Source organism: Barbus barbus, assembly GCF_936440315.1.
Source record: "Barbus barbus genome assembly, chromosome: 4".
Taxonomy (NCBI): domain Eukaryota; kingdom Metazoa; phylum Chordata; class Actinopteri; order Cypriniformes; family Cyprinidae; genus Barbus; species Barbus barbus.
Genome location: NC_136732.1, coordinates 12,173,959 through 12,199,890, shown reverse-complemented (window position 1 = coordinate 12,199,890; position 25,932 = coordinate 12,173,959). Strand labels below are relative to the sequence as shown.

The 25,932-nt window shown below is 37.7% G+C and overlaps 1 protein-coding gene across 1 annotated transcript; it reads left to right on the top strand.

The window, feature by feature from the left end:
• The first annotated feature begins 22,024 nt into the window (after positions 1-22,024).
• LOC306869127 (protein Tob1-like) lies at positions 22,025-25,636 on the top strand. The gene is made up of 2 exons (XM_079415742.1): positions 22,025-22,325; positions 23,587-25,636. The coding sequence occupies exon 2, from the start codon at positions 23,781-23,783 to the stop codon at positions 24,753-24,755; it is 975 nt and encodes a 324-aa protein (XP_079271868.1). The 5' UTR covers positions 22,025-22,325; positions 23,587-23,780; the 3' UTR covers positions 24,756-25,636.
• Positions 25,637-25,932: the final 296 nt, after the last annotated feature.

Here is a 25,932-nt window from a genome sequence, read left to right as displayed (position 1 = left end):
CCCTTCATTGTATTGTGGCACATGCAGAGTTTAGGAAACAGCATTATGCGCCAAAGAGATTCATTGTTAACCGATGAAAACATAAACCAGACCAGTCTCTTCTTCCTTTCTCTTCTTCTTCATCTGACATTCTGAGTGCACTCTCTATAAATTCTATTCAGAATTCTTGCCCTGCAGGTGACGGCTGTGTGCACATCTAATTCTCTCCTTTTTGTCCTGATTGCTATTTTGGAAAAACGACTGAGTATGTCAGCATTGTCTACTATCTCTGCACTATTATCTTTCATCAGCCGTAATGGGAGGAATTTCTTATGCACAAAGACTCATTTCCAGGGCCGTGGCTCTTAACAAGGCGCACATTTTAACCAGCTTCCCATTCAATCAGCCATGATCAAAGACAAAAGCAGCCCAACACGCTGCCCTCACATGGTAATTACAGTACAAACCCAAATGAGTCCAATACTTTTAATGATGGATGGATTTATTGGCGGGAGCAGTTTAGAGTTTATGTGAGGATCTCTTATACTGAGTTTTCAGGGAAGTCTTGACACCAACACTCTCAGTAAAAAAAAGCTACAAAAGATGGCATCCTTTCAAAGGGTACACTTTTGTAACTTATTTGTCATTAAAGAGTGTATATAAATAAAAGTACATACTAGTACTGTTTGAAAAGGCGCTGCTCCAGTGACAGAATTTTAACCTTTTAAGTGAAGAAAATGATTTTTTTTTGTCCCATATGCTGATATTTGCTAAGTATGTCATTTTAACATTTTTATTTATTTTTTTAAAACAGAGTTAGGTAGGTTTTGTGCTTTTGTCATTTTCATTAGTTTGTTTTTATATTTCTATATAGCTTTATTTTTATTTTAGTGCATAACATTTTTTTCAGTTTGCTGCCATGGCATTTTATTCAAGCCTGATTTCACTTAATGGAAACAATTTTAATAATAACAACAACACTGTATTGTAGAAGAGGAAAAGTATATTTTTAGGAAATATGTTATTAGGTTCATCTATACTTCATTAAGCTCAATATGTTTATTGAGCTAATTAAATGCTTTAATGTGTCATAAAATACCTATTTCAATCAAGACTTTTATAGATCGAGCTCCAGCTTTATCAAGAGCCATTAAAGTTCTCTTAAATGGACCCTAGACTGACATTTCTAGTTCTGCCTTTCTCTCCTAATCCCTTGCCCTTCCTCTTTTCATCTCCGGTTCCTCCTCCACAAGTAATCTTACTTTCTCAGAAGCTTCTTTTTTCACAAACATAAGAGAGGGAAAAATCAATTTAGGCATGAGGCAGCTTCCGGACTCTATTAATAAATGACGGAAGAGCAGTGCCTATAAAAGCCTGGATTTTAGTTTGACCACTAAATCGGATGCATTATGCATCGTACTGTCGAAATGTTCCCACTCTCTTCGATTCAACGATAACGCCAGTTTACAAACTAGATTTGCATTTCCTAAAGCAAATATCAGGGCGTGTTCCATTTTATATGTACTGCATTATTTTATTCGTTGCTTGTGTATGAGAATCAACACAATGTGACTGTCTTGTGTATAATGACTGTTTTCATAATGGTTTCCTAAATGATCCCCACATCTGCCATTGGTCAGTCAAACTGATTGTCCTTTCCTAAACTCATGCCATTGGTTAAGGAAACTCTGTAATAAGGGGGTACAGACATCAAAATATAGACTTAAAATATTACAGTGACATCATTGCAGCTGGTTACATTCTAAGAATGTAACTCAGTGGGAGATTTTTAAATTTGAATCTGATAGTCTCTTACGTTCACAAAGGCTGCGTTTATTTGTTCAGAAATACAGTGAAATCAGTAGTATTGTGAAATATTATTACAATGTTTTCTATTTTAATATATATTTTTCAAATGTAATTTATTCCAGTGATGCAAAGCTGAATTGCTTCAGTGTCACATGATCCTTCAGAAATCATTCTAATATGCTGATTTGCTGTATGAGAAACATTACTTATTATCAGTGTTAAAAAAAGTGCTGCTTTATGTTTAGATGGAAACCATTTTTTTTTCAGGATTGATGATGAATAGAAAGTTCAGAAGAACAGCATTTATTTGACATAATTTCAGAATTATAATAGTTAAGATCAAACCCCAGCAAGAATGTTTGCGTAATATTTTTACACTGCTGCCTAGTAATTAGATCCCAGCAATCACAGGTCAACCTGAGTACTGCTCACAGTGGCAACCATGTATTGCATTTATATCTGCGGTTTAACGTTACCGTATTTGGACAGGAGGTTTGTAAAGAACAGATGTGGACCTTAGAGGCAGTGTTTACTGATCTGAGGATTAAAAAAGAGATTTGATGACATGCTTTATTGGATTATCATTCTCTCACGACTCAAGCATTTAATGATCCCAGCGTACCGGCAGCATCATCGTCATCCATTATCCAGAGATGCGCGGGGGTTGTTAATTCGTCATGGAGTCTATGCTCTATAAATAGCCATCGTATTGCGTAATGCGTGTGTCGGTGGTGAATCAATAGAGGATCTCCCGACAAACAACTGGGGTTGCGTGTGTTGCATATGAAAAGCTTTAAAGGCTGACGCTGGCTGCAGTGTTTTGGATGATAATATAATTGTGAGCACAGAATGCGGCATGCAAATGCCTTTGAGCTGTTTGTGGGATTCAGATATGCTGGTGTAAAATAAATTCAACTGCTTTTGCCTGTTGTTGTATTCAACTGATAAACACAGTAGTGAAAGAATATACTAGATGAACCCAATAAACCGAGAGTTGGAAAAAAACAAAACACTAATACTCTCTTCCAAAACCTTGTGAGCTGCCCACGGAGGCAGCATTTGAATGCATCGTAGGCGAGCTACAGATGCTAATGGCTATTCCTAAAGATAAACTATCTAAGTCTAAGTGAGATATCTTGTTTTAGTGAAATTATAAGGCAGGATCACATGTATTCTACACAGAGAAGGCAATCCCTAAATGCACCGCAAATATTGACTTTAAATAGAGCTGTTCAATCATGACGTCACTTTGTAGGCCAACCTGGATGGCTAAGTAGGTTTTTATAATGTGTGCACTTTACATACAGTCATATCTGTAGTATTTAGTATTTAAAGATTGTTGCAGTTGAACGATTTGCCAAGCATGTAAACTCACATCCTTGTGGTAGCTTTAGCTACTTATTTAGTACCTTGCTAGCAAATTTGAAAGTTTTTAAAAAGTGCAATTTCAAGTCTATTTAAAAAATGTTAACCACAGATCTTATTTTATTCATACATCCAAAAGCGCTATTATAAAAACCCATAAGAAATTTCTGAGGGAGACAGCTTGAAAATGCTAATTTTATTCCTGAACATCTCTATGAAATTTTACACAATACTGAACTGATAAAATGTGATATCAATACAGCTATGCAGTTAAAATTGGACTATTTTGTCTTATTTGTATGTTTTTATGGATTTTAGAGTACTGTAGCAACATGCTAATGCCAAATTCTGTTAAAATCAAGTATGAATTACTGTAAGTCTCCTGCTATTGGAGTGGCACAAGAATTTGTTGCTTATTTAGTGTGTTTTCTAAATTTGCCACTTGTAATATTTTCTGACAGTTGCAGCCAAGGCTCATTGGGAAAAAATGTGGCGACATTTCTGCAAAATGATTTTCTTGCATGTTTTGTGACAATTTCAATTCCAGTGAGTGGCACTAAAAGCATGTTCTGTTTCCGAAACAGATTCACATGAATCTGGCAGTGTTTTTTTGCATTGGTGGTGTATCGTGGCATTTGTGGAAATGAAATGTCTGATGAGTGGCACTAAAAGGTTAATGCTCTGTTGCGCTCTGTGTAATAACATACTGCCTACATTAAACCCTAAACCCTACCTAAACTGATAGTATTAACCAAGCAATGCATTTGCTGCGGCAATCATGCTATTTAAGCTTGCTTCTACTAGTTTTTGTGTTGTGTTATTGGGTGTCCAATGCTGTTCCAGGTGGGCTTCTGAGCAAGTTTACATTAGAAAAGCCATACATATAGAGATGATTATGTGATGCAAAGGCAAGATGTATTAGTTTACAAATCATAGACTATGGTAAAAGGGATATGAGGTTGTAAAATAGTATTGTGCAAGGAACCACAGAAAAATAAATCTTATTAATCAATAATCTCAGCCGCATTAAAGGGGTCATCGGATGCTCATTTTACACAAGTTGATATGATTCTTTAGGGTCTTAATGAAAAGTCTATAACATACATTGGTTAATATTTCTCAATGGTAGTGTAAAAAACACCTTCTTTACCCTGTCAAAATTATCTCTGTCTTCAGAACACTGATCTAGTCCATGTTGCTTTAAATCCTAGTGAGCTCTGCTGACTCCGCCCCTCTCTTCCGTGGAGTGACGAGCAGACCATAGATATGTGTAGATCCCTATTCAACCGCTCCAGATACGTTGACGCGCCAGCCATCTCGCATTCACCATAATAATCAATGAATATTCAAAGATATACAAGCGTATAACTTGCTGTTGTAGACGCACACCGTCAATGCGCTCAAAGATTCGCAGACCGTTCCAAAAATGGCGGATGGCTTACATATCCCGGCCCATAGAAACAGTCGAAAATGAGGCATCTAGGTATATATTTCTATGGAGCATACTAAACTTCAGCCGCGAAACTGGCTTACTAACACATTGTTAGGAAAGGAGGTTTGCAAAGATTCATAAAAACCCTTATACTCACTTCTGGATCACGAATGATTTGCGCGAACATAAACGCATTTATGTAGATCGGGGATCGACGCATTCACTTCAAAGCGAAAGTAATGTTAATCCTCTGCGTCTTCAGCGGCTCAGATGTCTGGAGTAAATGACAACTGCTATATACATTATTACATCCAACAACTAAACGCCTCAATCACTTAATCAAAGACATCTTGTCCTCCCCTGCACCGGAGGCAGACAGCTCTCAGCTCACTCAGGGCGGGTCTAAGGTAAGACGGTCTTGTCAATCAACTCTCGTGGGAGGGGTCTGTACAGAACTACATCATTCTGACAGGAACCTCAGAACAGCCTGATTTGAGAAAGAGGATTTTAAAATAGCGATTTAAAAAAAAAAACACTGGGTGGATTTTAATGATTATAGGATGGATGTGTACACACACTTCCAACACATATTTATGTTCAAACATCTTGAAAAGTGAATTTTGCATCCAATGACCCCTTTAAAATGTTGTTGATGTCATACTGCAACTAGTCTTCATTTTAGCTGGAAACTGCAGTGAATAGTAGCTACGTATCGCAAAAATGTAGTTAGAGGCATGTTTTGCACAGTTAGCTGCCTTTATAAGTTGAAGAAAGCTAGGGAACCCACTAGGTTTTGGAAGAGAGCTTAAGGGTATGAGTAAGATGTTGTTTTGACAAAGCGTATCTGGCATCTGGCTGTGCAAATAGGCAATATCACATCTACATTTCCACTTTCTCGCTGCCTCATCTAAACACAATTTTCTGCTGATTTTAGATCATTTTAAAGTCAGAAAGAATGATAAAGTACTGCAGTGTGGACCGAGTGATGTCTGGTAAGGAAAGAAAGGCCGACTGCACTGTCATTGTCTTGCTGAAAGTCTTTGAATTTTTATGTATTGCTCACACTCTTTGAGCCATCATCTATTACCATGGTAATCACACTCATCCGTTTCCATCATGTTTCATTTGTGAGCTGCTGTTCATTGTATTTCCATTAATCAGCTGTACAGCTGGAAACTAAGAGATTGTTTAAAGGAACAGTTCAGGCAAAAATGAACATTCAGTCATCAATTTCTCACCCTCTCAAGTTGTTCCAAACTTGTATGACAATCTTTATTGTTTATAAGAATGTCCAAGCTATGCTACTTTTTACTGTTCAATCAAGTCTATGGAAAAACACAGTATCCCCAGCTAACAAAAATATGTTTTAGGAACCTTGTGCTAATGTCAAGTTACAAATATTGTTATTTCTGAACATACAAAACATCCAGTTTTTAAAATATTTAAAAAAGTTATGAACATCCAACTAAAACATTTCAGAAAAAAAAAAACCCTTCCATTAATGATGTTTTAAATGACGTTTTTTGTGCTAACATTTTGAGAACGCTATAAGACAAGTTTATTTTGAGCTTTGTTCAACATTAATGTTACTGGAAGATCGTTTGTTCAGCCAAAGTTCTGAGAACGTTCCCTAATAGCTGTGTGGATTCTTCTGAAAATACCTTCTTTTCTGTTCTATAAAAGAAAGACAAGTTATACTTGTTTGAAAAAGGGAAAGGAAGGGAAGTGGTGTGTGGCCAAGTATGGTGACCCATACTCGGAATTTGTGCTCTGCATTTAACCCATCCAAGTGTACACACAGTAGTGAACATACACCCAGAGCAGTGGGCAGCCAATGCTGCGGCACCTGGGGAGCAGTTGGGGGTTCAGTGCTTTGCTCAAGGGTCTTACCTCAGTCATGGTATTGAGGGTGGAGAGAGTGTTGGTTATTCACTCCCCCACCTACAATCCCTGCCGGACCTGAGACTCGAACCCACAACCTTCAGGTTACAAGTCCAACTCTCTATTCATTAGGCCACGACTGCCCCTTGAAATGACATTAAGGTGAGTAAGCCGAACTGGTCTTTTAATTCCTCACTGCTCTTTCGGAGATGTTGACTTAAACAGAATTACACAACAACTGTTCCAAAATGCAAGGAATGGCGTTTGAATGGTATAAATGAGTGAGCGACAAAGAGAACGTTCGCAGAGCCTATTCCACAATTGCCATCAACACAACCCCCCACGCCACTCAATGCCCACAAACACACCTCCTGACCTTGCTCTCTTCTTGCATTCGGTGCGCTGCAAAAGGTCAGGTTATTCCCCTTCTGTGTCCTTGGCATCGGCACATTGATGCCCAGAGCATTGTGACAAAAAGATATTGCACTTGAATGTCACATGGACAAAGGCAGATGGGGAGAGTGAAAGAAGAGACATAATTTGTAAGAGCAGTTGCCATGGTGACTTTGACATCACTGCTTCCAAACAGGATTGGAGTTTTCTGGCCAGAATTTGTGTTTGTGCTGATGATAGAGTCTGCACTTTAGACAAACAGGAAATAGCCATGTAGAATGACTGACACGGACAGGACATCTCCTGTGACGCTAGTAGACTTCAAAATCAAACATTACCAAACAATCTCGTCATTGAGAGTGCATGACCTGAGTGTCTTTAAACTTTAACCTGTTTATAGCCAAACTATGGAAAAAAAACTAGGAACAATAAAAATCATGACCATGTTTTGATTGTACTCTAAATGCATGCATAAATGACATTAGTAATAGAAAGGGTCACCAAGGCTGCATTTATTTGATAAAAAAATACAGTAAAACCGGAATATTGTAAAATATTATTACCAATTAAATAACTTGTATATTTGAATATATTTTAAAATTGAATTTATTCCTGTGATGCAAAGCTGAATTTTCAGCATCATTACTCCAGTCCGGTCTATATATAATCTGCCATGCATGACTTGCATTTGTAAAGTTATCCTACAAATACACATTTATACGATCCAATCAGATAATTTAACCCAATTATCACCTCCTATAAGAAGGAGCATCTTTTCTCACTTCCTTGCAGCAGAGACTGATCTGTGCTGTTTTAAATCGACTGATGCAAATAAGAACCAGGCAAAGAAAGCTTATATGCTTCAGTTGGCATGAGCTTTGTGTTCTGTTATGGTGGGCTGATTTCATTTACACACAAGAGCAATTCTCTAGAAATGGGAACCTCCCTGTTTAGGGGAAACACTGCTTGTTTAACATGCTTTCGGAGTGACTTTGCAGCCGTGGCAGTTATTTGGTTGTTGGGAGGGATGCTTGAGCAATGGTCTTCAAACATGATTGACAGGAGAACTGAAAAAGGGATATTGACTTGTCTTTGGGGTCAAGGTGACGGGTCATCCCCCAGCTGCTAATGTCACCCGCGGGGTGGCCACTTACAGGCAGCAGAATACATGACCAGCATTTACTACAACAGCCCTATGTGACCCTGTAGCACCTCTCAGAGAATCTCAAGGCTGTTTTGTATTGTGAATATAAAATGGCTAAAGGTGTTTTATGCAGACCACTGCACATTGTGCCTTTAGTTCTGACTATATAAACATTATAGCACTGCTTCTGATACATTATTGCTGAACTGCATCAGACATGCATCATCTATGTGGAGTTGAGACTTTTAGCTAGTGTTGTTATAACTGTATCGATAATATGGATTGAGTTACTGGATTACTCAATGTATGAGTTGAGATGGAGTTTTTCAATATTTCGCTTTATAAATGTCTGTAAGGAATTCACATTGAATAACGGTCTGTCAGTAATGCCTGAAGTCTTGAGAAATATCCACAGTTTCACAATAGGAGACATATGGAACAGAAATGAAGGAACATGCAGAGCCACGTGTTCATTCTCACACTGGTCGATCTGAAAAGACCTTTGCAGGACAAGTCCTTGACAGCTGATATTCTAACTATTAGTTCCTCAACAAAATTACTAACTTTATATATATATATATATTATACACCACCGCTCAAAAGTTTGGGATCAGTAAGATTTTTTATGTTTTTTAAGGGAGTCTCCTCTGCTCATCAAGGCTGTATTTATTCGATCAAAAATACAGAAAAAACAGTAATATTGTGAAATCTTATTGCAATTTCTAATATTGGTTTCCTATTTTAATATACTTTAAAATAAAAAAGAAATTCTGTGATGCAGCGCTGAATTTTCAGCATCATTACTAGTCTTCAGTGTCACATGATCCTTCAGAAATCATTCTAATATGCTGATTTATTATAAGTGTTGAAACTGTTGTGCTACTTTATATTGTGTTTTGGAATATGTGATACTTATTTTCTTTGAGTCTTTGATGAATACAAAGTCAAAAATAGCAGCATTTGTTCAAAATATAAATCTTTTCTAACAATATAAGTCTTTACTATGACTTTTTATTAATTTAACACATCCCTCCTGAATAAAAGTATTAATTTCTTTAAAAAAAAAGAAACAAAAAATGCACTGACCCCAAACTTTTGAATAGCATTCTATATTGTAACACAAAATGTATTTTTTAAAATAAATGCTGTTCATTTTAACTTTTTATTCATCAGAGAATCCTAAGAAAAATGATCACAGCCCCCCCCCCCCCCCCCCCCCCCCCCAAAAAAAAAAAAAATGAAGCAGCACAACGGTTTCCAACATTGATTATAAATCAGCATATTAGAATGATTTTTTTAAGGATAAAGTGGCACTGAAGACTGGAGTAATGATGCTGAAAATTCAGCTTTGCATCACAGGAATAAATTACATTTTAAAGTATATTAAAATAGAAAACTGTTATTTTAAATTGAAATAATATTTCACAAAATAACAGTTTTTTTTCTGTATTTTTGATCAAATAGATACAGCCTTGATGAACAGAAGAAACTTCTTTAAAAAACATAAATCTTACTGATCCCAAACTTTTGAGCGACAGTGTATATAATTGTTCTTTGTGTGTTATAATAAACTTAATCAGATCTTAATGAGTTCTATTGTAGGTTTGAAAAAACACCATTCACACCTCCTGCAACCCCCCTCTCCCTCACACCTGAACTGCAGATAAGAGAAGATGACGTGCGCCAGGTCTTCAAAAAGAACAAGAAGACAGTGTGATACCAGCCTGTCTGAAATCCTGTGCTGACCAGCTGGGCCCCCATCTTCACACAGATCTTCAACAGATCACTGGAGCTTTGTGAAGTCCCCTCATACTTCAAACGCTCCACCATCATCCCCGTCCCAAAGAAACCCAAGATTACAGGACTTAACGACTACAGACCTGTGGCTCTAACATCTGTGGCCATGAAGTCATTTGAAAAACTGGTTTTGGCTTATCTGAAGGACATCACTGGTCCCTTACTGGACCCCCTGCAGTTCGCCTACAGAGCAAACAGGTCTGTGGATGATGCAGTCAACATGGCACTGCATTACACACTGCAACACCTGGACAGACCAGGGACTTATAAGGATCCTGTTTAATTTTTTATTATCTGTGTCCTGTCCTGCTGCTGTCATTCTGTCGCACTGTGGTGCTACTGTCACTAAAACAAATTCCTCGTATGTGCAAACATACCTGACAATAAAGCTCATTCTGATTCTGATATATATATATATATATATATATATATATATATATACTTTATATATTCTTTTTATACTTCACTGTTTTCATAGTTTTTATATTTTATTTTATTTCAGTCAACATCTATTTCAATTCAACAAACATTTCAAATTTACATTTTTAAATTAATTTTAGTAGATCTAATTTCATTTTTTTTTTTATTCGCAGGCTAGAGTTAAGCAGAAAGGGAGCCATTGAGAAACTAATTTAGGTTCCAGCAGCAGGGAAAGGCAGCAAAGGTCACTGTTTTGAAGGAGACAGAGGTGTTTATGCTTTAAGAGCTGGAATAATGAGAAGGGGCCGGGAAGACTTGTGACATTTTTCATGTTAATCTGACCTCGGAACAGTGGGGAAATTTGTCAGAATGCCAGGTAGGCTTGTTACGAGGTGTAAATGTCTTGTGACCGGTATGCTCAGACACAATAAATGTCAGCACAAAGAATGTGTCCTCTTTGGCTACATCAAAGCGTGCATCTGAAAACAGCCTTTCTTTCACAACTCCTAAGGAAAATTGAAATAAATATCAGCTGATTGGTTACAGTGATTGCAAGCACATTGAAGCTAATGAAATGCTCTATTTTGATATCTTCACAAGTAAAAAATTGGGTTAGATATATGCCGCAATCGCAAAGCTTTAAGATCCAATCACAAATTTAACCAATCACAAAAAGAAGCCAAAATCCCCGTATCTAAAAGACAAGAAATAGCTGTTCAGATATTCTACACACATTACATGCATGCCACAAAGTTTGGCAAGACAAACGGTAAACATCTAATGCAGTTTAGCATGCTAGCACCAATTCATCTCAATTCAAGCTCACTACATATACTGATGGATTTTGTAGCAGGAAATGAAATCTGGAGCTTTAAAATAGGTGGATACATGAGAGTTTAGGAGCATCTGGTTTCCATGGATTGTCCTTCTGTTGTGAATACTGAGAAGCTCTGATTGTAGTGCTGAGGCAAACTGAAAATGCTCCTTTCCTGTCTGTTCTCTTTCTGTGCCTGTTTTCATCTTTAGAGGACTGTTGTCTTCAATTCCAGCTTTGATCTTTCTGAGCTTTTTCATTCCAGTAAGGTCAATCTGACTTTTCTTAACTGCTTCCATGAGTTACTTTGAAATGTTTTCCAATATTAACTTTTTTCTTCTCAAATGGTGCAGGTGATAGAGCTGGTGCTCAGCCGAACCTCTCTCAGAATTGGCCTGAATAATAAGTATGTACTACCATTTTTTTTTTTGCAGTGATGCCATAGAAGAACCTTTCAGTGAGCAATTCTTAAAAAAAAACATTTTTTCCTTTTTATGAAGAACATTGTAACATTCAGAAGAACCTCTTTCCACAAAGATAATAGTCTTTGTTCACATGTCTTGCAAGTCCTTGTTTTGAATAATGTAGTTCAGCAACTTTTTTGGCATCACAAGCTAGCTTTGATGTAATGGCCTGAAGTTATTTAAACTCATAGCAATCAGCTCACGAATGATATTTTTGAATAAAATAATTTCATTTCTCATAGACAGTGTAAAATTAAATTGCTATAATACGTCTGCAGCACAACAAATAAGCAGAGTGTCCGTCAAACGAACACACATCGCAATTTGATCTCTTCAAGTATTTTGACAGAAAAAAAAGACACCACTGTTAAACCAATTTTTCAAGCCCAGAACACCCTTCTTTTTGGTAGAAAATGCATGTATAGGGGCCAGATTGGACACAAGAGCTCAGTCGGTGGATATGGTTTATAGTTTTACTTTTCACAAGCCATTTATGCTCCTCCACCAGTTTACCTTCATCTTCTAACTTCAGAAAGTACAAAACTGGCAAATATATTAGCTGGCTTAAACTCTGCGCTGGTGTCCAGTGTGCTGATTTGAGACATGTGTGGATGGAATGCAGAAGAAGATGAAGTGCTTTCCTCTCCAAGCGCAGCAGGTCCAGAAAACCTTGAGCCATATGACAGGGCTTGGCCTCCCTTGCCATTTGATTTGAGTCAACCGTCTCTTTTTTACCTCACACCCTTCCTTTTTTCCCCTTTCTCTACCCCCTTCACACTCTAACTTCCAATTCCATCCACAAATCGAGTTGCTCTCTTGACACCTCCAGTTTCTTTTTTTTGACTGGACTGATGCCTCAGCATGTCATTTCTTCCTCCTTCCTTGTAACACAGGGGAAAGGGATAGTTGGCCATTTCCACCTCATACAGCTCTTTCTCAACTTCAAATGACAGTGCCTCAGGGCGAGCAACTGCAACTGCAGTAAAGACAAAGCCACATGCCAGATTGAAGTCATGGACGTGCCAACAAGGACACGTTTCTGTTGCATCTCCTCTTCTTCAGGAAGCACTTGGAAATAAATCGAGATGACACTGTAAGAATTCCAGATTGTTCCTGCAACTGTAACTTAGTTTAAAAATAAAGAAATAAAATTAAAATAAAAACTCACCTGTCACCTGTAAAACAGTACAAACACATTCAATTGTGTCTGCCAGTATGTTACTGATTATCAAAGACTGTCCAAATATGATATTGTTCCAAGTCCTGTTTGACTTTTTTTCCTCCATAGAACACAAAAAGATGAATGCAGTTAATATATATTCTGACCATGAGCAGCAAATCTTCAAAAAGGATGAAATACACCATAAGAAGTATAATCTTACGATGGCATTATGTGATAAACATAGCAAAACTGGAAGCCATTTAGTGTCTGTCAACTTTCACTTTAATTGTACTTTAATCATTAACATGAGTATATGATTTTTAATTTATGGGTGAACTGTTTAGTTACTGACGGGAGATTCCTCTTTCTTATTGTCAAGATACGATACCATTTGGTACTTCAGCCTAAACAATGGAAATACATTCCACTCATTCTCTTCTATTCGAAATGAAGAATTGTATAAACTTGTTAAATCATCTAAACCAACAACCTGTATTTTAGACGCTGTTCCATCAAAGCTTCTAAAAGAGGTGCTTCCAGAAGTAATAGATCCTCTTCTGAATATTATTAACTCATCATTGTCATTAAGATATGTCCCAAAAACCTTCAAACTGGCTGTTATTAAGCCTCTCATTAAAAAACCACAACTTGACCCCAAAGAATGAATTAATTACAGACCGATCTCGAATCTCCCTTTTCTGTCAAAGATATTAGAAAAGGTAGTATCATCACAACTATGTTCCTTCTTAGAGAAAAATTATATATGTGAGGATTTCCAGTCAGGTTTTAGACCATATCATAGTACTGAGACTGCTCTCATTAGAGTTACAAACAACCTGCTTTTATCATCTGATCGTGGTTGTATCTCTCTATTAGTGCTACTGGATCTTAGCGCCGCGTTTGACACTATCGACCACGTCAATCTTTTAAATAGACTAGAAAATTATGTTAGCATTAGAGGAAGTGCACTGCCATGGTTCAAATTGTACTTATCTGACCGCCATCAATTCGTGGCAGTAAATGAAGAGGTATCATACCAATCACAAGTGCTGTATGGAGTACCTCAAAGCTCAGTACTTGGCACCTTACTTTTCACGCTTTACATGTTACCCTTGGCTGATATCATTAGGAAACATGGTGTTAGCTTTCACTGTTATGCTGATGATACCCAGCTCTATATTTCTTCACGACCTGATGAAACGTACCAATTTGTGAAACTAACGGAATGTATAGTTGATATCAAAAACTGGATGAATAGCAATTTCTTACTGCTAAATTCAGAAAAAACAGAGGTGTAATTATTGGACCAAAAACGTTTGCATGTAATAACCTAGATAACTGTCTAATACTAGATGGCTGCTCTGTAAATTCTTCGTCATCAGTTAGGAACCTAGGCGCACTTCTTGATAGCAATCTTTCCTTCGAAAAACATAAATTACGACCTATGCTCTCAATATCAAATGCAGAAACATTAATTCATGCGTTCATGACCTCGAGGCTAGATTATTGTAATGCTTTATTGGGTGGTTGCTCTGCACGTTTAATAAACAAACTCCAGCTGGTTCAAAATGCAGCAGCTAGAGTCCTTACTAGAACCAGGAAGTATGACCACATTAGCCCGGTTCTGTCAACACTGCACTGGCTCCCTATTAAACATCGTATATATTTTAAGATCTTGCTAATTACCTATAAGGCCCTGAATGGTTTGACACCTCAGTATTTGAGTGAGCTCTTATCGCATTATAGTCCTTCACATCCGCTGCGATCTCAAAACTCTGGCCATTTGATAATACCTAGAATATCAAAATCAACTGCGGGTGGGAGATCGGTTTACTATTTAGCGCCCAAACTCTGGAACAATCTACCTAACACTGTTTGGGAAGCAGACACACTCTGTCAGTTTAAATCTAGACTAAAGACCCATCTCTTTAACCTGGCTTACACATAATACACTATCGCATTTCTATAATTCAAATCCGTTAAAGGATTGTTAGGCTGCATTAATTATGTCATAGGAACCGGGAACACTTCCCAAAACACCCGATGTACTTGTTACATCGTTAGAAGAATGGCATCTACGCTAATATTAGTCTGTTTCTTTCTTATTCTGAGGTCACTGTAGCCACCCAGATCCAGTCCGTATCCAGATCAGATGGTGGGTCAGCACCTAGAGATGACCTCTACAGCCAGGACACCTAGATGAGCCCCAGAGACTGATGTGAAGACCCTGTCTCCAAGACGGCCATCGGGACAAGACCACAGGAACCAGATGAGTCCTTTGCACAATCTGATTCTGCTTTAGCCTAGATTTAAACTACAGATTTTGTCTGGCCAGAGGAGAATGACACTATTTTGACAAACTATTTCCTCGTCTAAATACTGTAAAGCTGATATAAAGCCACCCAGCTTTATATAAAGCTGATGTAAAGCTGCTTTGACACAATTTGCATTGTTAAAAGCGCTATCCAAATAATATTGACTTGACTTGACTACGTGTCTTGACACGTCACAGCCTCAGTGTCAGGTACTGTAGTTATGCGTGTGTGAGTGTTTTTAATTGCGTCTTATGACAGTTCCTCCATCACAAAGGCAACTGACTAGTTAAAGCTAAAATGTCGGTCAGCGAATGGAGGTCTGATTAAACTGTAACTAACATTGCTGTTGAAACTGTTGAGACATTCGTTAGTATTGGAAATGAGCCTAAACTAGAGAGACATTACACAGCGTGCATCTTTTATCCAAACAAAATCTATACCGTTATGATCTTGTAACAGAAGGACCAGGCTCCTCCCAGAGCCAGTTACTCCGATCCACTTCACCTGAGTTTTAATCACCTGCACCTGCACCTTATTATCACCAGCCACATATAAGCTCAGTCACCAAAGTCACCAGTTGTCCGATCTCAGGATTACTCCATGGACCATCTCTGCTTCCTGACAAAGCTGAGTATAACTACCTGCGATTACTTACCTGTCCCTACTGACCTTCTGTCTTGTCCTATTCCAGTCCTCCTCCTCGTCTGTTCCGGTGGCTTGGTTGGCTCCCCGCATATTTCTGCCGCTCTGCCGCAGCCAATCCCCAGGATCTGTCAAAACAGAAAGACTGATTGTGATTGACATTCTTTTCTCCTTAACCTCACGAAGTGACACTCACCAAGTCCGAAGAATCCACACGATTGCTGTTTACTGTTACACCCTGTAAATAAACACCTTGTCATTTCACTTACCATCTGTGTCAGACCCGTTCCATTACAGATCTTAGGCTAAACTGAAAGGTGTGATAATATATTTTTCATACTATATTTGTAGTAGTGTAAAAGGTCTAGGATATCATCTCAAAAGATTCAGAGAGGTGGCCGATAAGGTGCGTTTCTGAATTAAAATTTGGTAAATTTATTTTAAAAATGGTAGTATAATTACAAATGCTTAGTGATTCATTTTAAAATTGTATTTAAATAGTATTTAAAATGAATCATGCGGTCAACAGATACACATTTGTTTCAAACTGAAAAAATATAGATATTATATAGATAGTAGATTTATTTGTTGTGGTATGATAGCAGTTTTTGCTTTTAACAAACACTAGTACTCTTTTACACCATCAATAGCATCTACTAGGCTGACTGCAGTGGAAATAAATTGTGACATGTTATGTAAACGTAGTTGTTTTGGAAAATACAAAAATTTGGTTTTGTAGGCATGCGGGTCTATATCTATAACCTAAATGAGCTGTTCATGGAGTACATGTCCTGAGCTGTATTTTGCACTTGTGATGTGGGTGGTTTAATGAATAACTAAATCACATAGCTGGAATGGAGAAACAATTATTTAGTTTATGCAATAGATCTATCCAGTGTAATTGGCCAAGCGTTCGTGAAATGTCATAATACAAATTGTCTGAAGTGACAGCAAATGACACGGTCATTTTCTTGCTGTTAGGCTCTTTTACATAATTTATTACGAGCCCGAACGGAGCTGTATGTTGGTTTGGTTGACAGCCTGTGTAATTTAGCTTCCCTGGATCAGCGAGCCGGCATTGTAACTGACTCAAAGCCTATTTAAAGAGAAGATAAGGTCAGTGTAACAGGTCACTGTCAGCTTTGCAATCCTAAAAGAAATGCCAAGGCAATACACAGTTCAAAACAATTTGAATCAATTCTTAGTGATATAACAAATCAAGTGATTTTTACATTATATAATGGGCAAGGTTATGGTGAATACAATCCAGTGTTTGTGCTAAGAGATACAATAGATTTCTTTCTGAGCGCTGCATGGTGATTAGAGTTCTGACACCTTCCTCCTACTTCTTTTTAGCGTTCCCATTTTTTGCCTCCCCCTCACTGCAGCTGACATCAAAGAACATCTGTTCTTCATCTGAGACCGGTTTCTAAGAGAGGGAGAGAGTTGAGGTTGCATGCATACTGTGTGCTTTCTGTATATGCGTGCGAGTATGTTTACGCGTGACTCTCATATGAAAAACTAGCGGTGCGTCCAATCAGGGAAGAGAATTCAGCTTTGCTTTTCCCAGAAAATTAGGCTGCTTTTCTCCTAGCTGCAGTGGGGCAGAAAAATCACAGGCCATTAGGCACAGAAACACATGAGCACTGTTCTTATGCTACAGTGTGCAGTTCCACATCAGAGAAATGCCCTCGCATAATAATAAAACCAGATTTATTGCATATACAGGTGCAGGTGGAAGATTAAAAGCGTAATATTAACTGATCTAGAACACAATACACAAAACAGGTATAGCGGCCTGGGGTTTTGAACAGGATATGCTGGTCTAAACAGGAAGACAGTCTTACCTCTGTAAAGATAGATAGATAGATAGTAGTAGCATATTTTTATTTAATGCTATGTCAGCATCTTAGGATATTTTTATTAAATACAAGTATAACAAATACAACAAAAACCTGCAAACAAACAAACACAGGTTACATTACACAAGATATTTTACATTAACATATGATCAGAGGTGGATCTGTACTTAAGTACACTTTTTGAGTATCTATACTTGAGTATTATTTTTTCTGGAAACTTGCTACTTCAACTTCACTACATTTGAAAGACAAATATCATAATTTTTACTCCGCTACATTTATATCAAGGTCCCCAAGTAGAAAATCGTTATAAGTAGACGTTTTTCCAGTGTGCCATTTTCAGATTCACTGGAAACTTTTTTTTCTGTGAAAATCCGGTCTGCGATCTGCCAGGACTTTCCAGTGTTGCCAAGTTTTACAGTATTTCTAAGTGTTTTCCGCCTATATTTGAATGGATATTTAGCTGATTTGTGCAAAACCTTTTGCTAAACTGCCAGAGCTTCATTTTAATCGCCAATGCAATGATGCAAGTATTTACCTCTACATGCTTGTGAAGGGTTGATGTCGAGATTTTATAAGCTGCTAGTTCGGTCTCCCTAGGCAAACACAGCTTACACTGCATTATAGAGCATAAATATGGCCAGGGGTTCACTTTATTTCCTTCGAGTTCAACTTCAGCAGAATATGACGGGGTTTGGTTTTCAGCTGGGTCTGCACCACTAACGCCTTTTAAAACGCAGATTTTAAAAATTACTTTAAAAAGTAGAAGTACACAAAAAAGCTACTCAATTACAGTAACGCGAGTTGTAACTGTAATTCGTTACTTTACACCTCGGCAAATAAGATAATAAGGCACATATTTATAGCGTGGTGTGATGATCGATGTGTTCACTACATTGATTTTAGAGAGACAACTGTATGTGATGCTTTACTTAGGCCGAATGCTACGATCAAAGATCATAGAAGATAAATGATTGGCATACGGTAAATAAAATTACCTACACCTTGATCTACATGACAAAGAAAATGTATAGTTTGTATTCTATATGAAATCACATGTGTATGTATTAACCTAAATTAACCATGTTTTTACTGTAAAATGGTATTTGCAGTAAAATCACAGTATCCACAAATTTACTATTCTCTCATATAGTAACCATAATTATGCTATTTGCAGTAAAACTACAGTAACCACAAATTTAACATAGTTTCATTGTAGTAACTTTAGTTTAACATTTGTATAAACTATGGCAATACAATCGCCAGGCTAATATATCCATAAAAAATGGCTGCTACCATATATAAATAAAACCTTAATGTAGGAGCCAATGTGTTAATGTCGATGTATTTTGGGCTGTCACCACTTGGGAACAGTATGTCCACATAGGGGTTTTTAAGTCGGTGTTTCGTTCACGTAGTTAGCAGGCTTGGTGCACGGAACGTATATAGTTTTTACCACACTTCGGGAAGCTAAGGTGTCCACCATTCATCATTGCAAGTATGTATTTATATTATGTTCAATAAAGTAATCTTAGACTGACATCTACATGAAGACTGGACATCGGATGTGTGCGTAAAGCGTGCGTTGCTATATTCCAAGCCTTCGGCAGTTAGCCGCTGACACACTTACTACTCAGGCCTACTGGTAAATTGCTGCTAAAAACTGGTCAAGGAAGTATATAAATCTGAACATTATTTTACTGTCAAAACACTGCACATAAATACTTTTTTTTTTTTTTTTTTTTTTGCAAACAAATGATCAATAAGTAGGTTAAATGATCACACAGGTCGAAATGTTTTACTTCACTTTTTTACAACTAAAACTGGGAATCGATGAGAATTGAAATCAATAAGCAGAATCAGAATGGATACAATTCAAACCCAACCCTAGCCACATGTTGCGAAGTTGACTGATTTCTGAGCATTTTATGACCACTGATCAGCTGATGGCAAAATTCAAACCTGCACACCCATGGCCATACTGATAGAGTATGTTCCAGTTTTCTGAAAAGACTAAAGATTTGTTTTATTTTGAATTTTTTTTTGTTTGCCTAAAATGAACCATATCATAGCCTTCAATATCTCTTTGAAAAAGAACTTTGTAACTTTTAAACAAGTGTTAAAATGAGTTCAATGTAGCTGTAGGAGTGTTAAATAAAAAATAAAGATGATTATCTTCATTCAGTTGTTCCATTTCTATTGGTCTGGTAACATAAAAGCTCTTAATTCCAAAGATAATACAAGCTAATCAGTGTATTCAGTAGGTTGCATTAGTGGCATAAGGTATTGTAAGTATACAACAATGTGACAATAAAACAATGCATTTACTTTTGATACTTAAGTACTTTAAAAACGTACTTTCGTACTTTTACTTAAGTAAAAAGTAGTGGAGTAGTATTTGACCAGTAGTATCTGTGCTTTCACTCAAGTAATGAAGTTGTGTACTTTGTCTGCCTCTGCATATGATAACAATTCTAAAACTTTTTCTGGCAAAATTATACTAAACTCTTTAAGTGAGTTCACTTCATAAAAGAGTTTTCTACATACATTAAATGCGGGACAGTCCAATGAAACATGTTGGACAGAAAAGGGAATAGATAGATGCGATTTCTTTTAGAAATATAAATCACTCTTTGCAGCCTTTGCTGTATCTTCAAAGTTAATCTCATTAATATATATAGAAAGGTAGTAGAATATAAATGTATGAACAGGAGCTCTAAAAATGACAGTACAAAGAGTGAAGACAAGGGTTTTTCACTGAGGCATTTGTGAACTCATTTACGTCTCATTTGAAGTCTGGAGCCATTTGCTGTGGAAGGTAGTGTCTAACACCAAAGTACAATAAAACAGTGACAGTCACATCTTTATCTGCTTAGCCTTTCATACTACAATCTTCTGGCCAGACAAACACATGACTGGCTTTTGGTAGGTTGTTTGCTGTATAAATAATAGGGAGTGCACTGTCAGAGTGATGTCTAACTGAATCATACCCCAGGTCCACTCTTGTCCCATCATATCCCCATCATTAAGACTGGTTGCCTGGGCAGATAATAATGTGATGTGTGATCCTTATTTGAATTGCACCCATGAGCTAACAATGACGCCAACAAAATTAGTTACACTGCATTAAAAAGTCCACGGATACAATAGCATCAAAATGACTGAAATTTATTAGAACCAATTTCTAATTAATATTAGAAACTATAACTGTTTATTATTAATAGGTTATACTATTACTAATAGGTTATACTATTACTATACAAGTTGTTATACTCTGTTTGAGCAAAGTCAGTAAGTTTTAGTCCAATGCAATAACATTAACTAGCATTTTCAGGAAAACGAAAATCCTAGAAAATCTTAGCTTATGTGCCTCAGTTTTTGAGTGAACATTGCCAAAATTATCCACAAATAATGGTGTTTTTTCTTACAAGTAGACAAAACGACTGAATCCAAGATTTGGTAATAATATAGCATAATTAGACATTTTTAAAATGCTGGTAATTTTTGGCCAAGAACATCAAATTAGGTAAAAGGTTTTCAGCACATAAGGACTAAATAATTTAACCTAATTAAGCCTGTTTTTTCCCCTGTTACTGCAGTCCTACATTTACACGATTAAAGTCATCATTGTCGTCAAATATATATGCAATAGTAATTTCTATAGTTGCCACTTTAAATGACCATACTGATACGCCATTCACGCTGAGTTCCTGTCTGTTTTGCAGCCAATCAAAAATGATAGATGCTCTGAGTCCCAATGTGCATCCTATCCACCGTATCTGCCCTAAACAGTATTGAAAATGACTAATATCACATTGAATTTAGGATGGATAGTGTGCACATTGGGACGCAGGCTTTATTCTTTTGCTAACAGTGATATAATTATTACCGCATTGTTTTTATCAATCAGTTTCATGCTTAACATTAGTTTTTGTTATGCTTTATGTGTGCACTCTGTTCACCAAACACTAACGTACATGTATGAGATGCATGTATTGTAGTGGATAATAGGAAAACTCCCTTTGGTAGCACTTCTTTGCTTCAAAACACATCAACTTGGCGTTTTGTGTTTGTTGGAATTTAATTTCATATACATTTTTCCTCTGCACAATAGCAGCGTTTGATCCAGTGATAAACAGATCAGCTAAGGTTGCACCAAACCTATGCTCTTCAGTTCTGCCATGTCTGCTCACTACGTAGCCTTTATATGTATTCAGTCATTTGATCCACTTAGGGGCATAAATGTCTCTTTAACAGTCATGTTTGCGAAATATGAACATGGAAATGATATTCGATACCTCCATGAATAGCCTGTCTTTTTTGTGGTACTAGCTAACGCGTGACGTCAAGAGCCTTTATGACAGGCAAAACGTAAGCGTCTTAAATCCCGCCCCTTCTTTGTTTGATGGTAAAATGAGCCAATGGGCTTGAAGGACGTCAGGAGTAGGACCCGCCTCTCGCTCAAGCCTGACCAATCATGTTCCGCGGATTCGAAGTTCGTTTTGTTGTGACCTTTGGAAGCGCGTCGCCGCCCACCGCGTGTCCGTGGCGGAGGAAAACTATAAATAGAGGCGGATGACAGCAGTAGGGGACGAAATTGTAAAACACCCAGATAGAGGGGGTGGAGAGAATCTTATTGGGAAGGTAAAACAGCAATTACCTTACAGATAACTGGGAGCAAGACAAGAAGAAGAAGAAAAAAAACAAAACAAAAATAAAACATTTCAAGTCTACCAACTGGAATACCTTTATTGTTAATGTGAAGAAAGTATTTATATCTGAAGTTTTCTATTTGCACTAGTTAAGGCTACTGCAACTACTGAAAATCGTCATTTTGTAAACTGAAGTAAGTATTTCATTTCTTTGTATGGCATTGCTATTTTTGCATTACTGGTTATTGCAAAGCGCTGTAATAGTTTAATTTAAATGAAGGCAGTTTGCTGCGTCAGTCGTGGGCTGTAAACTGGGATTGCCAACTATGGCAAAATACCTTCTTACACCAGAAGCCATACACTAGATATACATAGAAGTGCAAAGGATGACCATAGAATATGATTTAACTGGTCAACACATCCTGGTCGAATTGCACAGAATAGCCTACAGCATATACTGCTCTTTTGTCTTAAATGTATACCTTTATATGGTGCATTTCATGCATGCATTAGTAATATAGCAGATCTGTTTCTAAACTGTACATTGTGTCCTCGCGGTCGCTGTGAACTGGGTGTGCGCGACGATACGATCTCTGGCGTCCTATACTCGCTTTAAATGTACAAACCAAACACAGTCTGCTTTTATATTTGCTAACCAAGGCGTAAAGCGAACCATTTATCGGTTTGGTTTAACATTCAAGCGCATTTTTATTTCTATTCGCTTCATCGCCGATATGTGCGTGTGCTGGTTTTTATTTCTCCTCGTGACACGTTCAGGTTTAATGATTAAAGTATCGCATTCTTGTGTCTGATTTCCTCACGAAACTCTGTTTTACAGACATACATGAGGAGCTAAGGATAAAGTTCGATTATGGCGACAGACAGCAGTAGATTGGTTACAGTTGTTCAGGGTCTAGTCAGGGCAAGTTAGTTATTACGCAACTCTATCAGCTCCGCGAGCCTCAGTGCGTCCTTCCTATAATGGTAAACTGCAATTATAGGACTAGCTTAGTGCTAATATATATGGTCGACACAAGGTGTTGTCTTGAATTTAAGTAGAGTGGAAGCACCATTCAGACAATGCATAGGACAGTTTGTGTGCGTGTTAAAAGCCTACCCTTATGAAAATTAACCATGGTTTTATTATAGTAAAATTGTAGTAATAACCATGTTTTTTTTGGCGTATTGACTATCATTTGTATAACCACGGTTTTACTACAAATACCATGGTTAAACTGGTTAGTGTTGCAAAACCATGGTTATTTTGTGGTTTAACTAGCCTATAGTAACCATGGTTTTATTTGTAGTAAAACTATGGTTCATTTTCTTAAGGTTACGAATGTGCAAACTGTTTTATCAATTCATTCATGCTGTTCTACCATGTTCCAGTTTATATTATCAACTGAGAATAATGAGCTGGAGTTATTCACGCTATTTGTGTTTGCTTCTGTCTAGGAACCGGATCAGCCGTTTGTGGACTGAGACGTTCCCTCTGCAACCAGCACTTTGTTTTGAACCGTTCCCCCCCCTCCTCCAAGTTTCTGTTTATTTGCCTGGCTCCAGCCGAGCCTTGCCCTCTGGTGGCTTACAACACAATACGCGGATTCAAACAGCCAACGGTGGTGATACTCCAGGGCAGCGCAGCAGCTATGCAGCTTGAAATCCAAGTAGCACTCAACTTCATCATTTCGTACTTGTACAATAAGCTGCCCAGGCGACGTGTCAACATTTTCGGTGAGGAGTTGGAGCGACAGCTGAAACAGAAATACGAGGGACATTGGTACCCGGACAAGCCATACAAAGGGTCTGGATTCAGGTGTATACATGTCGGGGAGAAAGTGGACCCAGTTGTAGAGCAAGCAGCCAAAGAAAGTGGGTTGGACATTGAGGATGTCCGCAACAACCTGCCTCAGGACCTCAGTGTCTGGATTGATCCTTTTGAGGTGTCTTATCAGATTGGGGAGAAGGGACCCGTCAAGGTGCTCTATGTGGACGACAGTAATGAGAATGGGCTGGAGTTGGACAAGGAGATCAAGAACAGCTTTAACCCAGAGGCCCAGGTCTTCATGCCCATTAGCGAACCCCTAGGCATGTCCCCCACCTCCAGTTCCCCATCCCCACCGTTTGGACAGTCGGCGGCGGTCAGCCCCACCTTCATGCGCCGTTCTACGCAACCTTTAACCTTTACCACTGCCAGCTTTGCCGCCACCAAATTTGGCTCCACGAAAATGAAAACCAACGGGCGGAATGCCAACAAGGTGGCCCGAAACTCCCCCACTAACCTGGGCCTGAATGTAAATAACCTCCTGAAGCAGAAAGCCATGTCCACATCCATGCATTCTCTCTACGGTGTCGGCTTGGGCGGTCAGCCGCAGAAGCCCTCTGCCCTGTCTCCCAACGCCAAGGAGTTTGTGTTCCCCAATCTCCAGGGGCAGGGCAGCCCAAGTGCAATGTTCCCCGGGGAAACACCCCTCAATCTCAGCCCTCTCCCATACAATAATGCCTTTGACGTGTTTGCAGCCTATGGGGGCCTTAATGAGAAGTCCCTGATGGACAGTCTGAGTTTCAGCTTGAGCAACATGCAGTATTCTAACCAGCAATTCCAGCCAGTGATGGCCAACTAGAAAGTAAGAATACTACTAACGACCAGAGATATTTGATGGGACGGCGGAAAGTTCATGTTTGGAAAATCCCCCAAAAATAAAAACAAAACAAAAAGAAAATCGCAAAACAACAACTGTAAAATTCTGGTGAATAAGTCAAACGATGAGCCTGAGGGTGAACCATGTTGTTCCCTTGAGTATTTTTGTCATTCTTTTTACGATTAAGCTTGTTGTACAATCAAGCTTAGTTATCTAAACTCGTATTGTTTTTATTTTTAGTTGTTTTCTTTTGCCAACCAAGCACAAAATTATTTTTACTGACTGTTTTAAGATATCTTTATGAAGAAGAAAACTACAAATCAAGGCCTCTAATAGTATTCAAGGTATAGCGACAGCAAATTTTTCCAAGGATTGGCCTGAATGCTGAATGAGGGATTTCTTGGTCTTTTTTCTAACTGTATAATTAATTTAGTAGAAAGTTTGTAAAATATCAGAGTATATATTGTTTCTACGACATATTGCATTTATATCTTTTTACTACTCCAGTGATCTGTGATGGCTGCAGCAGCTTTTGTTATATTTTTTTTTTATTGAAATTGTAAAATGAAATCCATCTTTAAAAACATCAACTATTATAAAGATTGTGTACAGAATATTCCATTGTGTTGGGATTTAAAAATATTTGCTTTTTTTGGGGGGGGGGGATAAGAGTTGTATTTTCTGTTAAGAGTTCAAAGATTTTTGCTATACTATGGACAAAATGTAATCGTATATTAATTTTGTACCAACATTGTGCAATACTTGACAAAAACAAATAGTATAACAAAGTATTTGGAGTCAGTGTCTTACATGTAAAGAGGGACTGATAGTTTATTAAGTTTGTATTAAAATGCTTGAAATTATCCTCTTGGTCTTAAGCTTTTTATTCAAATCTTCATTTTATATCTATACTCTTTCACTGCTCTCATTACAAACTGAATATTACTCATACATGCTACAAGATTACTTGTCTTCTCGTTTTCAGTCTGCTTATGACGATGTTTCCTCCTTGCCTTCTCCACATGCAAGAGTACATTTCCATAAATGGGTTTCCATAAAGTAAGTAGCCATGACTCATAGTGTAGCGGTCAGATCAGCATTTATTCTTATAGTCATGAATTGTAAGTTGCGCTCCTCATTTGATTCAGATGCTTTTATC